Source organism: Ambystoma mexicanum, chromosome 2q (genome assembly GCF_040938575.1).
Source record: "Ambystoma mexicanum isolate Mex_15411 chromosome 2q, UKY_AmexF1_1, whole genome shotgun sequence".
Classification (NCBI taxonomy): Eukaryota; Metazoa; Chordata; class Amphibia; order Caudata; family Ambystomatidae; genus Ambystoma; species Ambystoma mexicanum.
Window position 1 is genome coordinate 1,325,019,552 of NC_090924.1, and position 15,436 is coordinate 1,325,034,987.

The window sequence follows — 15,436 nt, forward strand, 5'->3', positions numbered from 1 at the left end:
TCTCAATAGTCCTGACTTTTTTTGTTTTTGCTTGACCTCTCTGAACAGGAGCTTCTGTTCTTTCACAGTAATTGTATCCAATGTCAGCCAATTCCAGTTTGAAAAGACTTTGGCTTTCTTGGCTCAGTGAACTGCTTAGCTGAACTTTTATTCTGTTTAATTCAATTGCTTTTCTTAACTGAAACACTAAACTGAGGCCTTCTTGCTTCGTTCAGTACTGCTTATGTACATAGTGGAAACATTCATCCTTTACTTGTCCAAATGCATCTATAGAGGAATATATGTATATGTTGGCGCTTGCCGCGGTCTAATACATTTAAAAGCATGTGGCTAGCTTCATGATTGCTTTGCTGCTTGCGTTCATTGCATCTGTACACGTTTTAACTAAGTAAGTATCTTCATCCGGTCTGTGGCATAAGTCTCTTCATCTTGATCCCAAGATGTCAATTATCTTTGGTACTTCATTGTGCTTTATGAATCGTCTGCCTTTCTGGTCCGATTATCTTTTTATATGGGTGTCGGTTCAACTTTATATGACATCACCATTCATCCTTGTCATTTAGTTTCTTTGCTTCTTCAGGAATCTCGTTCAAATGGCCATCATACTGTCATGGATGCAAGTATGGTTTCCTCAATGGGTACTTTACCTCCCATATTCTCCTGGGTTATAGGTATTCTTGTGGGTACTGCACAGAGTCCACGCTCTTCTCTTTGCTGGTTTATTTGTTCAGTATCCGTCACATACTTTGGTTTATACTTTTCAGGTAATTTAGGTGGGGCAGTTGGAGTGGGGGTTGGAGTGGGGGTACTTGGCTCCTCCTCTACAATTTTTATTAATTAAAACAGACTCAAGGGTTCCTAAACTACCAAATAAAGGACATGATGCATTGTTTTGTGTCAACAAGGAGTTGGAATTGTGGTGCCCCTTTTGAACCTGTGGGGGTAAAGTCCCCCAAATATTCCCCATGAGAGCACTAACATTTTTTACATCCAGTTGAAGTAAGCCCTTCGGGTGATTGTGAAAAAGTCCATTGATTAGGCAGCCTTCTTGATGTAACTTCAGCTCCTAGACAAAACGAAGGCTGTGCCATCAAATGGGAGCTTTTATTAACTACACCCAACTCCCGATTCCTCGCACCACATGAAAATTGACATGCTAATTCAGTTTGTGTTAAGAGTATTACAATTAAATTGACCTACACCAGCTTTTAAAGGCAGGGTTTCCCCGAGTACTTCTCTCAGAATAGGAAATATTTTGGGCTTCTGTTTGAACTCCAGCATCTACTTTCTCACCAAGACCTTCACCGCCCCGTCACTCACTTAAGTGTTCAAATATCTTTGTAACTTTGTCCTAGGGCTTCCATCACATTATACTGCCACATTCGGATTTAGTTTGCTTAGATTTTCTACTGGTACACAAGTCGAGATTCGGGGGTGGGGAGGGGCTGCTTTTTCCCAACCTGAGCCCTATTCATTGCCTCTGTAATAGTAAGGTTTCTCAAACTTTTGGGAAGATATATTCCTTCTTTTAACCAGTTTTAGATTTTTAGACTTTTTTTTGTCTATTAACAGGATCTAATAAGTTATGATCCGGGAAAATGTTCCTCTCATCAACGCACACTGTAGAGTGAACATCTTGAACAGCAGCATTCCCAGCCACCACATTCAACTCCTCAACAGCCACTCGAGCATTTTAACCAACATTACTTGGCATATAAGGCATAGTTAAATTAACAATTTCAACTACCGAGTCATAATTTATAATTATCGTAGGAGGGATCGAATACTCTAACAAATTGCTTAAGATTAAATTCCATGTCTTCAATTTTAATATTTTTAGAACTTAAAATCATTGTGTCACCTTAACCTCGCTCCAAATGTATCATATAGATGTATGAAAGAGCCAAGAACCATATTCTAAGCAGACACAGTAAGGGAGGTCAGTCGTATTCTTTCATCAACCTCCCTCAGGGTGTGGTGGATATCACCCTCACCTGGCACTTCTTCTGCCTCAATGGGCACCCTTCGGGAAAGATAACCAGATCCATGCCCTATGAGATCAGTCAAGTCCATTGGAGATCCCATATAAGAGGCATCACAAGTTTGCTGTATGAGACTTTCATGGGCTCCACCATCTATATCCTCCATAGCGGAGTCTGTGTGTTCGATCATACTGAGGTTTATTCACATCATGCTTTTGAGAATGATCAAACATAGCCACCCTCTTGTAAGTACAATGGATCTCATCTCCCGGCTGGTACCCATCGAAGTCTTAAAAAAGGTTGAGATCTTTTGACCAGCTAATGGTGACATAGTGGATTGAGCAGAGAGTCTTTTAGATTTAGCTATAGCCTTTTTTACCCTTTAGCTCGAAATTCACATAGCTGCTCCAAGAGACTTTGATTGTCCTTTGGGCATGTAGAAAATCAACCACTATCACCCAGATTAGGCATAGGCGCTGCAACGATTTCTGCTTCTTGATGCAATAAACTTTTCCTCTCCCCCTCGGCAAATATTAATTGGCTTCTCAAACCAGTACATAAAGTCATTCTCAGAGGATACAGTTGCTCAACTTTCCTTACAACACGTGCAGAGGGTCAAATTATAAAAGTTCAAATTCTGTGCAATATTAATACTATATAAAATGCACAGATAAATCTCACATAACTCGCAGAATCACCAGAAACCAATTCATGCAGATTCTCCTGAGAGTAAAGTTTGTCTCAAAGGGTAAATAATACTCTACAGTCACCAAACTCACCAACAGAGTCCTCAAAGAGTGAAGTTTGGCTCAAAGGGCAAATGGGTAACCCGCAGTAACCAAACCCACCAACAATAAGATTGACCAGCTACTGTCACACAAATAAAAGCAGCACTGATCACTCTGGGGCTATGATTCACTCATTGAATTCCAACGGGTCAGAGGAACAAGTTTAAGATCTGTTTCAGAGGTCACTAGCTTCCTGTGCACTCCACAAAGCACATGAGGCATGCGTCTGCCTCAATTTGCCTCTGATATAGTTGCGAGACAAATACCAGCAGTTAGTACCAGTAGCAGGAGCCTGGAGCCACAGAACACTGGTACACTCAGCATGCACTCTGCTACGCTCTGCTTATTGGACCGGCTTTTTGTTGTTTAAGGCTCCTCATCCTCCAATAGACAGTGCTACAGTGTTTCACTAGTGTTGGTCTTTTGCCACTGTTATCACCGGAACTCTCAGCACACACTCATTCATTCAAACACCTGTGTGCACATACAATACATTACCTTCAAACAGGGATTCTGCACTGCGACTGATGCTGTGATGAAGCTCTGAGGCTCTCGCTCCAGGCTGCGGAAACCCTATCAAACAACCTGTTAATGCAGCACACCGGGGCTGCTCACACAGTGATGAGGGTATCAGAACACCCTGGGAGGTGAACAGAAGAGTTGGGCAGTGAGCAAAAGCCCGGATTCCGCCAGGCGGCTCAGGCACCACTGCGGGAACAGAGGAAGCTAAGGTCGGAAGATGGCCGCCGTTGCAGCTTGAGAGGACGGCGGGCCCACAGAGCCAGGACAGAACCCTCAGCGGGCTGGTGGCAGAAGCGGGGATGGAGACAGCAGGGATCTGCCAGAACCATCCTTCACATAGCGGGGACACGCCTGACTGGCTGGGGGCACAGGAGTGGGGTGCACAGTGAAAGAGGAGCAGTGGCGTGAAATCCCGGTAATTGAAGCAGGCCCAGAGGAGGAGCAGGACAGACCTCGGGACATAAAGTGGCATAAGAGTTGGAGGCTGCTCAGAGAGGTGCAGCAATCAGGATCCGTTTGAGGGATCCAGAGAAGGAGGAGCTCTCGGGGGAGCAACAAGCCCTGCTGAACAGAGGCAGAAAGGAGGAAGCTGGGGGACACCAGATGAAAGAGTGCTGAGGACTGTAGACCTGAAAGAGGTGACACAGGCTGCAACACTGATAGAGAAACCTGTGTTGCATTGGCGGGCAACATCAGGAGAAGGGGCCCAACAGATGGCACGGTGGGCTCAATAGATTACTAATATAATAGATTATGGCACAGTGGGCTCAAAACAATTACTTAAGGTGAGAGCAGGGAGCTGGAAAGATCACCCAGCCCCACAGGCGCACTGGCTGTGGCGGTGTGTGTGCATGCACGCACATCAGCAGACCCCCGGTAAAGGCGGGGTGGACTGGATACTGATGACGGCGTGAGAGGTGCCCTGTGCATGCAGCCCACCACAACCTGGTACCGGAGTGGGGAAACCTTAACTAACAGTGCAGAGGGGGCTGGAGCACACTACACAGATACGCCTAGAGACTAGGGGCGACAGTCCTGTAGACACTTGGCAGTCGGAGCGGAGCTTGATAGAGCGCACATGCCCAACGAGGGGACGGTCCGGAGGCCTGTAGCCAGACAGAAGAAAAACTCAAGAACTACGTTGTTTTGGTAACTGCAGCATTCCAGATACTCCAGCTTGATACCATGGTGAAGCGGCAGCAAATAATTGACCATTATACAGCAGTCAAGCAGAGGTCAGTCAAACCAGCATTAGGGGATAATGAAACGACAGTGCTGAAGGGGAAGCGAGTGGTGCAGTCACTCCGGAAGGACTCATGGCAGCAGTACAGGAATCCAGGAAATCCCTGGAAGGAAAGATACAGGAAGTGGGAGTGGATGTGTCTCTTAGTGCGAGTCGACCTACAGAAAGTCAGCAAACGGGTGGCAGAGGTGGAGCAACAGGTGAGCACAGTGGAAAACGATCTAGCCACATTCAAGAATCAGGCACGTGGCCTCATCAGTGTGACACAGGAAGACTCTGAAGTGCTGATCCTGTTGAAATTATATTCGCCTGGTGGGAGTCCCAGATGGTCAGGAAGGGGAAGTGCCCGCTGAGCTGTATGTTGAAAAACTGATTCTGAAGACTTTGGGCCCCAAAGGTTTATCAAAGCTGTTCACAGCTCCGGGAGGACAGAGCCCAGGGCGATTGTGGCCAAGCTGCTGAATTTTTGGGACAGGGACACGATACTGCAAGTGGCATGCAAAGCCGAGTACATCGAGGTAGATAGTGCCAGAATTTGGATTATTCCCCGACTTCACAGAGGAGGTCCGGGGACAGAGGAGGTAATTTGACTTGGTTTGTCGTAGGCTCTGAGAGCTGAATCTACACTGCATGACAATCTTCCCGCCAAACCGAAGAGTGATGGATAGAGGCAAGCATGGGACCGGATGGCCAGGAAAGCTCCTAAGGGGGCACTGCGAGGGGCAGCAGGCCATCAGCCGAATGAGGACGACGGTGGCCCGACATAGGACTGGGCTGGGACAGCAGGGTTGGCTGGAGGAGGAGGAGATACTGGGTGCAATAAAGGCAATGCAGGCTAACAAGGCTCCAGGGAGTGCCAGACTTCCTGTAGCATTTTACAGGGTATACGCCGATATCCTGACCCCCAGTTGAAAAGAGTTTGACAACGTTCTCCATAGGGTCAATGAGGGAGGCAGTGATCGCAGTGCTGTTTAAAAAAGGACAAGGATCCAACCCATGCGCCTCATATAGGCCTATTTATCTACTAAATGCAGATGTGAAGATCCTGGGGAAAGTGATGACATCTAGGTTAGCTGCGGTGGCTCCCAGTTTGGTACACCCAGACCAATGTGGTTCATAGGGGGGAGGGGTACCGGCATGAATTTACGCAGATTGCATCATGTGATGGATCTGATCAAATCACTCGTAGAGGGAAATGGCATTGGCGGCACTGGATGTAGTCAAGGCGTTTGACTCGCTTGAATGGCCATGATTGTTCAGAGTGCTGGAGGCCTGTGGCTTTGGAGTCAGAATTTTGAAGTGGCTACGTTTGCTATACAATACCCCTACGACGAGGGTTAAGACAGGTGGCTGAGTATCGCAGGGATGGTCACTAGAACTGGGAAAGCAGCAAGGTTGCTCGGTCTCTCCAATCTTATTTTCCCTGGTACTTGAACCGCTGGCAAGGTTCTTTAGGGCATATGTCCCAGAAACCGGAATTTAGGCACGGGGGGGTGACTCACAATATAGTGCTCTGTGCCGGTGACGTTCCGTTGTATGACAACCCACTGGAAATCATGCAGATTATCTTGGAAGTTTTAGATCATTTCTGTAAATTGTCAGGATTTCAAGTTAATCGAGAAAACTAATTGTTCCCACTGGCGGGTCTCAGGACGAGGAGGGGTGATATGGATTGGGGTCTCCGATGGGAACGGGAATCCTTTAGATACCTGGGGATCCAGGATTTCCATGAAATGGAGGAAACATTTGTGCACAATACAGGGTGGGTATTCTCACGCATAGGAGACACAGTGCAGTTTTGGAAGAAGTTACCCCCCTCGTTAATGGGGAGAATCGTGCCCTGTAAACCGTAGTCCTCCCTAGGCCCCTGTATTATTTTGTGAACATCCCATATGTTATGAAATTTTTTTTTAAGATGTTGGACAAGACACTGGGGGATCTGTTGTGGAACACTGGGTGAAGTCACGTGGCTATGCAAACGCTACAATGTAGTTGTGAGAAGGGAGGGCTGAACATGCCCGAATATGAACTATACTTCATGGCGGCACCCTTACAAGTGGTAGCCCACTGGCAAATGGCTCCAGGGGGTTAAGGGGTGGCGGGGCTGCTGAGTGTAATCTCGAAGGACATACATGGTGAGGAATTAATGCGGGGACCCATAGGGAGTAGACATAGATGTCTTCGGTGTGGTGCGGGCAGTATGGAGGAAACAGCTAGGGGGGCTACAGGTCAAAGGTCTGTACAGTAGGGTTCTGCCTATTGGGTTCGGTGCCACCATCGGAATAGCATTGAGGAGCATAGGGCTTAGGACTTTGAGGAAGCAGCACTGTGCCACTACTGGGGGGACTTCTTTGAAGGGGGCAAATTGGTAACATTTGAAGAATGGAGACAAACATGCAGGGTGTAAAGTGGTCAATTTTGCACGTATGCCAAGGTAGTGAGACAACTGGCGGTACTGTGGGAAGGTATCCCGGAGGAGCCGGAGGTAAATCTGCTTATACCTAGGAGGTGGTGGTGGGAAAGAGTCACTAGTATATGGAGCTCTAAAGACAAGACAGGATAAGGGATTGTTGGTTAAAGAAAGATGGGAAAGGGATTCAGGGGTACCCATTACAGAAAAGAGGTGGGCGCAGATGTGGGAACAGGTCAAGAAGGCATCCAGGAATGCAGGATTACAGCATACTCAATTGTATTATTTATACAGGGTATACCTGACACCAGAGAAATTGCATGTAATAAACCGATTAGTGCCCAATGCTTGCCCAAGATGGGGCGGGGGGGCACGCTGGATTTTGGCAACTGGTTCGGGACTGTCCAGTCATTGCCAAATACTGGGGAGAGGTGATGGAACCATTGAATACTCTGCTGGGGAGCAGATATGAATGTACATATGAGGTGTGCTTGTGGGGTCTTTTACTAGAAGTGAAAAGGTACAAAACGCAGAACAAAATTACAAGATTTAAGGACCTGCATGTCCATCGTTGAGGCAATGGCTCCAGGAGATGCGTAGGTGGAGCTTTGCTGAGGTGGACAGAGACCCGGAGTGGGAGAACGCCCTGGTGGTGGACTGGGGACAGCTGCTGAATGAACTGGCATCTACTCAGGACTTAAAACCCCCGTGATCTGACTCAAAGCAAACATTGCAAGGTTTGCAGAAAATATTGTAGGGTGGTGGTCAACAGCCGGTGAAGCACGCAGAGATGTCGGGTGCTGTGGGAGGTGAGGTTGGGGACTTGATGGCAAGGGTGAAAGTCGGAGGGGGCAGGATAGGGAGAGGGAGTTGGGAAGAGTTGGGAAGGGGAGGAAGCGGGCCAGTTATGGTATGTGGCACGATGTTTAATTTTAAAAAACTTAATAAAGACATTTCAACAACAAAAACCATTAAATTCGAACATGCATGCATGCTGTACAAACATTTTTGATTTGTTTTTCTAATTACCTGTTCACGAGCACAAGGTGAAATCTCTGGTCCAGGCAGGGCAGCATACAGTAGGATTCTGTATCAGGCACCAGCTTGGAAAGAACATTTTGGGCGACTGGGTGGGATTTCGGCATGGATGCCAAGCAAACATGGGTACTGCACCTGAGAGCGTGTCGATTATTACTGTACATTTGTTTTTTTAGTAACCAGGAAGTGCCTCACTTTGGCCCCGCGGGTGACAGTGGGTGCCCTGGAACTGGTGCACAGCCCAAAGAGGGAGAACCTACCCCCCGCCTCCCCACATCACCCTTGGCTCTGCCACTGAATGGCGCTGACATGGTGGTGGAAACGGGTGAGGGCATGGGTAGTTGTGGGTGATCTGGAGAGACTCATCAAACTAGAAGAGTATGCAAGGCAAGAGAAACTGGGATTTGGGCATATAAGATGAGTCTTATTGTATCTATGAGGCAGGCTATGTGAATGGGTCAATCTGCAGTATGGGGTAGACCGGATCATGATGGTTGTCAGGGATATCTCACCAGTAGCGCCATGGAAGGCCGGCAATAAAACCCAGGCGCAGGTACGGGCCTGATAGGTGGTGGGTCTGAACCACAAGAGCGCTAAATGGACAGGCAAAGCACCAGGATTGAGCCGTTATTCCCAGCCTTTTTGCAGATCTGTTATAATTTAAGTTGTATTATATTTTAGACTGTCTCTTTCTAATTGTTCTACGCAGAGGTACTTCGATTGCAACATCACCTGAAATAGTGTTTAATGGTTCATAAGTCAGATTGACCAAAGTATGTTTCTAATGTTGCCTGGAGTACAGATAAGTAAGTATTCATAATGCTTCATTTTTTATTTCTTTTTCTTTCGACTTGCAGCTACAAAGATCCAGCATTTTATGAAGAGTGCAAAACGCAGTATTTGAAGGAAAAAGAAGAATTTCAAAGAACTGGAATTCCTTCTAAACAGAGACACCAAAAGGTTCCCACCAGCATGTAACAAAATATGGAAATTCCAGGAGCTTTAGAAATGTGCAGTATCAACAATGAAGCCTAAACAATGTTTTGAATGCTAAACGGATGGATTGTGTTGTTTGCGGAATAATACCTCTGCTGCTAGCCAGTTTAATGCTGACTAAAATTTAATTTAATTCTGTAAAGCTTTTGAAACTTCTTGATTACTTTGTATAAATTGAAGAAATGTTTTGATGGCAATTTTATAATAAATATATCAATAATGTGAAAATGATATTTGTTTGATCTTGTAAATTATCTTATTCAATTGATGAGCATCATTGAACATTTATGCAAGATAAAAAGAAGGGACAGGCCGACACAAAAGAAGTGAATCTTTTAAAAAGTCTAAAGGCCAATAGATCTGGTTTATAGATGGATCTGCTGCCCAAAAGGTAATGGAGTGTTATTGGCTGGTGCCCCAGAAGGAACCCTACACGCTCTCTGGCACCAAAACCTGCCTCCTGCACGGCTTTTCCCTAGCTCAACAGTGCTTGGGTACATTGGATTACTCCCTGGTCAGGAGAGTATTTCCAGTTCTTACTCCTTTTGTGGTCTTCTGCTATGCCTCTGTTAATTGAAAGTAGCACCCTGGAAGGGGGAGGATTGCAGGCTTTACCTCAGGGTAAACCCAGTGTTCCAAGAAGCGGGAGGCTGCCATTTTCCCTACCGGGCACTGGTTAAGAGTCTGTACACCTACTTCCGCCACCTGTCCTCCAAAATTCCATCTACCCCACTCACTGTCCCCCCACCCCCACAAACCACTGTTACCTGGAGCTGCCTAGTCCCTCGCCGGTGCCTGTAATACTCAATAATCCTGTGCTTCCCTGCCCTGACAATGGCCACCATGGATAGGGAGACTGGACTATGTGTATTCCCTTCTCCCTTGACCATGGTGGACATCTTTGTATGTAGGTTTTAGTTGGGAAACAGCAAATGCACGGTTTTCTCAACTTAAAAAAAAAGCTATTAGCGCACCTGTAAGCTAATAACAATGAACCCCTCCAGGTGGAACAGTTACTGGATCTGGTAATGCCCCGGCATGCACGTTAACTTGGTAATGCTCCCACACGTCAGGGTTTATTGCTTAAATAGGGCAAACATGTGGTATAATATTCAAAGCTTCTTACAAAGGCATTATCCCAGATATAAGCATTCTTGGTTAATCCAGTTCTCCAAAATAGTCACAGAAGAGTCCTATTGTTTATCAAAATAATTGGCAACTTTGTAATGTTATGTTGATTGTACTGCGCACCACTACCACCCAAGGGCAGTCTCTGGGTGCTCACGTAGCTCTGCAAGAGAGGAGGGCTGGATGTGTTAGTGGTGATAAGATATGATAGGTTCTGAACCAGGAGGAACTTGCGTCTGTGAGTGTTGTTTTGAATGTTGGAGTTGGTTCGGGAGGCACTTTGCGTTGTAACCGTATGGGTAGTGTGGGATGTTTTAACCCACTTCTGCTCTGCTATGCAGCATCACTGTGTTAATGTTGGTGCCAGAAACATCAAAATGGCTGCAAAACCCTTGTGCGCGCCAAAGCCACTGGAAATCGCGCTTTGCAAAGCACAAAAAGATGATTGCCCAATCTGCCACGCATGTTGTCAATGGTGGAACAGAGATCTCACTCCTGAAATATGTCACTGGGCTCCACAACAATTTAAAATGGAGTGTAAAAAGGAAAAAGCAGTGTTTTGCTAAATGAAACCCCAAAAGCTTAAATCCCTTTTTTCTTTGTTGCTGAAACTACAGAATGCCGGTAAAAAAACACCCTCAAACATCCAAAATTCTTGCTGGGTGCTACAATTCACTTAGTCTAACAAATCATTGTGAACTTGCAAGGTCCTGAATAGCTGAAAGCATAAAGGGATTTCCACAGCAAAAGTGCCATGTCTGTGGATGTAAAACAATCTCTGTGCAGCAGAGGACTGCAGGGATGACAGCTGTCAGGAGACTGCCTGATTAAACTTTAAACATGTATAAACTGAAATCAAATGTTTGCCATCTAAGACGCCTGTTGTTCACGATAACCCATATTGTAATTGTTTTGATTCCATGGTTTAAAATCTTGAATAAGTATTTAGCTGCTATATTGAAATCACAAGTTTGTTTTAAGCTAAGGAAAAATGCAACAGAATTAACAATTAAATCGAGCCTGGCTAAAGCTAACCAAACTGGAATAACAGGTTTCCTCACAGAGGCCTTTCACTCCAGCAGGAAATCACACCAATGCGATAATTATAGGGTTTGGAAAGAACCTGGTCTATAGAGGCATGAGGAACAATGAACAGCTGCTGCTGAGGAAATGCAAGGTGTGAGGACAGCCGTAAAGGGCCTCTGCCAAGAGCAAACAGGGAGGAGATTGCTCCTGAACTACAGGGAGACAGAAAAAGGCGGACCCGAACAACCATCTGTGGCTGAACATTAACAAAGGACACTTTTTTAAAAGACTTATAATTTGCCAGTTAAAATTGTGAAAAATATAAAAGTAACAGATTTGTGAATCTAAATTTTGGCTGCACGTTTCAAGAGGCGGCAAAATCGTGTGACATGTTCTTTAAAGAAACGGCAGAAAATGTGATTTTACACAAAATGTATTGTTGCTAGAAGTATGAAACTTTATACACGTATGCCCATATTAAACGCACACACTTGTAGACATTTGCTTATAAATTGGACATTGTGTTCCTGATGAAAAGGGCAAAATTCTGTGAAAAGCCGAGACAAGATCCCACAGCTATGGGGTTTTGAGGGATAGCTGCTATATAAAATATGTGATCTGTATATGTGATTGTTATAGAGGTTGCACATGTGTAAATATGGATTGTGCCAAAAGTAGATTTTGTGTTCAAGGGGCTAGGGGTGGATTCTCAGCCTAATAAAATCACACCATAAAGGTGACGCACTGTTTCTCTCCTCCTATCAAGGCAGAGAGGAGACTCTGACCCAATCGCCTGTCAAAGGGGCGAGCTTAGGATAAACCAGCCCACACACCCCTTTATCATAGCATAAATAGAGACCGCTCACCACTCAAAAAGACAGACAGCTTCACCCACTATCCTGATACTGGCGGAGCACCCTGCTGCTGAACTCTACATCTTCATTGCTCCAGACTCCAGAAACTTGGCAAAGCAGAAACCCATTGCATAGCTGAGCCATTATCAGCTAGGCCTCAAATTCCGGAACCCCACAAACCTAAGGGGAAGCATCATATACAGCCGGGCTGCGCTGTACTGTTAGCCTGCTGAAATAATTATCATCAAAATACAGCCGGGTTGCGCTGTACTGCTTGCCTGCTGAAAATCATTATCATCAGGACCAAGAAGAGCAGATCCAGTCCTGTGCGGTGCTGTGACCAGAGCCATTGCAGATCCAGTCCAGTCCTGTGCCGTGCTGTGACCAGAGCGCCTTGCTGATTGCAGATCCAATCCGATGTGCCAAGGTGTCTGTCCTAGAACCAGATCCCATTCCCTGACCAGAATCTTGACGGACCAGAATCATGACGGTTCCGTTTAAAAACATATCTAATGAGTATCTATAGATAGAACTGTGTCACTAGCATATGTACCTTGCTTAGTTAATCCCTATCTTAAACCCATCCTATCTAGTATTCAGAATCTGTATTGTTAGGAGTATTTTTGAATTGTCTGAACTCTCTATCCAAACCTCCTATCTTCCTCCTGTACTAGTATTGCTAAAACTATCTCTGCGCTGATCTTTTCTCATCTGAAGAAGGCGAGTCCTTCGCAGGCAGTCATTCTGGTCAAGTGGCTGTGTTCCTGTCGGGTATTCGTTTTGTTCATAAGTCATCCTCTAGTGTAAGAAATCCTTTTGTCATTTTAAAGTTCATTCCTGTTTTACATTCTCATGCCTATCTCAAAAAAACGACCTCCACTAAAACGTCTAACTCCCTCCGTTTTTGTGCTAGAAACAAAATAGCTAACATCCACAGCTTTGAATCGCATCTAAAACTGCAGCCCAAATCCATACGGTTCTCCCGCTATCGCAATTGTCGCGCAGTGAAAAGTTTGCCGCACATTTTGTTTTTGGGAAATTCTGACACGTGTAAAACAGCTTTTGATTGCTTCCGACTTGAACTTAAAGATTTTAAATCGTGTCTTGGTATTAAATCATTGCTTGTGTGTGCAACTATCCAAAGCGGCTCCCATAAGAATGTATAGCAATTTCAGCAATTTTGACCATGTTTAGCGTTTTACCCAATCCATTCTAAAGATAACTTTAAAAGCCATTCTGACAGCTTGACAGTCAATTCTGTTCTTCTCTTGTGTTTTCTGGGGGAAAGTGGGATTGATATTTTGTTTGAATTCTGCCATTCCTGAATACCTGCTCTCTCCTCCTATCTCTTTACATTGCCTATTGGGGGTTGAGGGGTGTGCAGGGGGAACCTTTAACCACAGTGCTATCGGATCGGAACACACACACAAGTATTATTTCTGTGCTGAATTGTTTTGCTCACTATTACTCGGAGATTATTCAGCGTCACGTCACCCCATTGGTGATTATTGTATACCCATTAAAACATAGTGTGATTAATTTGTAAATACATAAATATTCTAACTTTGCAGACCAGCCTGATTCCTGGTTCAGTGTGACCTGGTGGTTCCAGGAGAGGGGCGTGATATGAGTGGTACATCGTTCAGAATAAAGAAATTTTAGACAAAAATAAATAAGGATTTCGGTTGTGTATTACACACTAGGCATTGACTTGGGTGTGTGCCGGATTGAAATCACTTACAGTTTGGGGGCTCGTCACGAGATCCTGAATTAGACATACCACTTGTGACAGTCTAACACAGCATGCTAACTGACGGTGTACATACACCTTGTTGGGCTACCACACTGTGCTGCACTGTAAAAACACCCTTCAATAGAAATACTCAAAGGAGTTGGGCCTGTTTTGCAAAAGTAAAATAACCCTTAGATAAGTCAGAAGGAAATTAATATTTCCGGAATGGCGACCCCAGTGGAAATCAATATTGGAAAGGAACAACTACTGCACAGATTGTTTGTCAGGGGTGAATGGGTAGAGCAGGATGAGAATGTCTGGCGGCAGGAAATCCAACAACAAATAACTGCCATAGAATTGGATACATGGCAGGACCAGGGTCCATTACACCAGGCACTTAGTGAATTGTATATGGCCCCAAAAGTAAAAGAAGAGCAATGTAAAATTGCCAAAATAGCAGCTTACCTATACCTCCACATTGGAGTAACACAGGAAAAATATGCCGAAAACCTAGATCTGGCAAAGAGGCAAGTACAATCCCTAGAGAAAACCCAAACTGATTTGGACTCAGAGCAAAGGCTACAAAATAGCCAAGATTCAGAGAGCGAAACTAGACAGTACCTGACAAAAGTAAAGGAAGATCTGGATCTCCTGCAGCAAAGGAAGATAGAGCAAGATACCAAATTACTGACAGTCCAAAAAGAGTGTCAGGAAAGATTGGACTCCCTACAACAGAGCCAACAAAAGTTGGAACAGCAATTAACCTTTAACAGAGCATGCTCAGAACAGATGGTCACTTTAGAGAACCGCATAGGCAAATTAAAAGAGGAAAATAATAAATTAATTATCAAAGACCTTGAACCCAAACACAGTTTGATGAAGAGCGCCAGAAAGCTGGTGCATTCAAAAAACAAAGGGATGACCTGGCCGCACAGAGGGGCACTCTAATTCAGGAAAGGGACGCCTTAGGCCAGGAAGTCTGCCATTTAAAAACCAAGGTGTAAGAAAATCACCTGGCCCTTCAGGGACTGGGTGAACTCAAAATGGACTACAAAAAGCTGTTAGAGCACACCAGGAGGGTGGAAGATGCTCTGGAAAAGAATAATCAGGCTAGTAAGGATCAGACTCAGAAGGAGAGCCTCCTGCAGCAAAAATTGGCCAAATACTCCCAAATCAGGCAGGAAACACCGAGAGACAATGAGGCTCTATGTGAAAAAAATGACAGGCTCCATAGACAGATAGCCGTGCAGGAACAACTAATAGAGACCAGTAAGGCCTTAATAGAAGAACAGATGGGGCAGATTCTTGCATGCCATCAGGGAGTAGAGTCTGAGAGAGATGAGGTCAGATGGGAGAGGGAAACCCCTGAGCATAAACTCCGTAACCCTGGCACCAGAGACTTTAATACTTTCAATTCCATGGACTCTGCCACCCCCATGTCCACTGGCTCACATGAGCAAAGGGCCACGGGGATGGTAGACTTAAACCTAATAGGTCAGCGCCTCCCTGAGATGCATGGGCAGGCATCTATGTACAGGTTCCCAAGTGCTAGGGCCATCTTCTCTGCTCAGGGAGACTCCAGTGAGGGGAGAATCAGAGAAATGGATCCTCAGAAATATAACCTTCAAGGGGATTGGGTCCTCCGACGTATTCCATATCTATGACAGTAATCACCACAGCTGTGCTGCTTCGGAAAATCTTTCGGCGTCTGCATCCT

At 45.2% G+C, this 15,436-nt stretch overlaps 1 protein-coding gene across 2 annotated transcripts in view; it reads left to right on the forward strand.

The window, feature by feature from the left end:
• Positions 1-9,210, forward strand: part of CMC1 (C-X9-C motif containing 1) — a 475,420-nt gene extending 466,210 nt beyond the window's left edge. For both annotated transcript variants that reach the window (XM_069648783.1, XM_069648782.1), the window contains one exon: positions 8,841-9,210. In XM_069648783.1, coding sequence (XP_069504884.1) covers positions 8,841-8,961 — 121 coding nt within the window. In that variant the 3' untranslated portion in view covers positions 8,962-9,210. The remainder of the gene's footprint in view (positions 1-8,840) is intronic.
• The last annotated feature ends 6,226 nt before the right edge of the window (positions 9,211-15,436 follow it).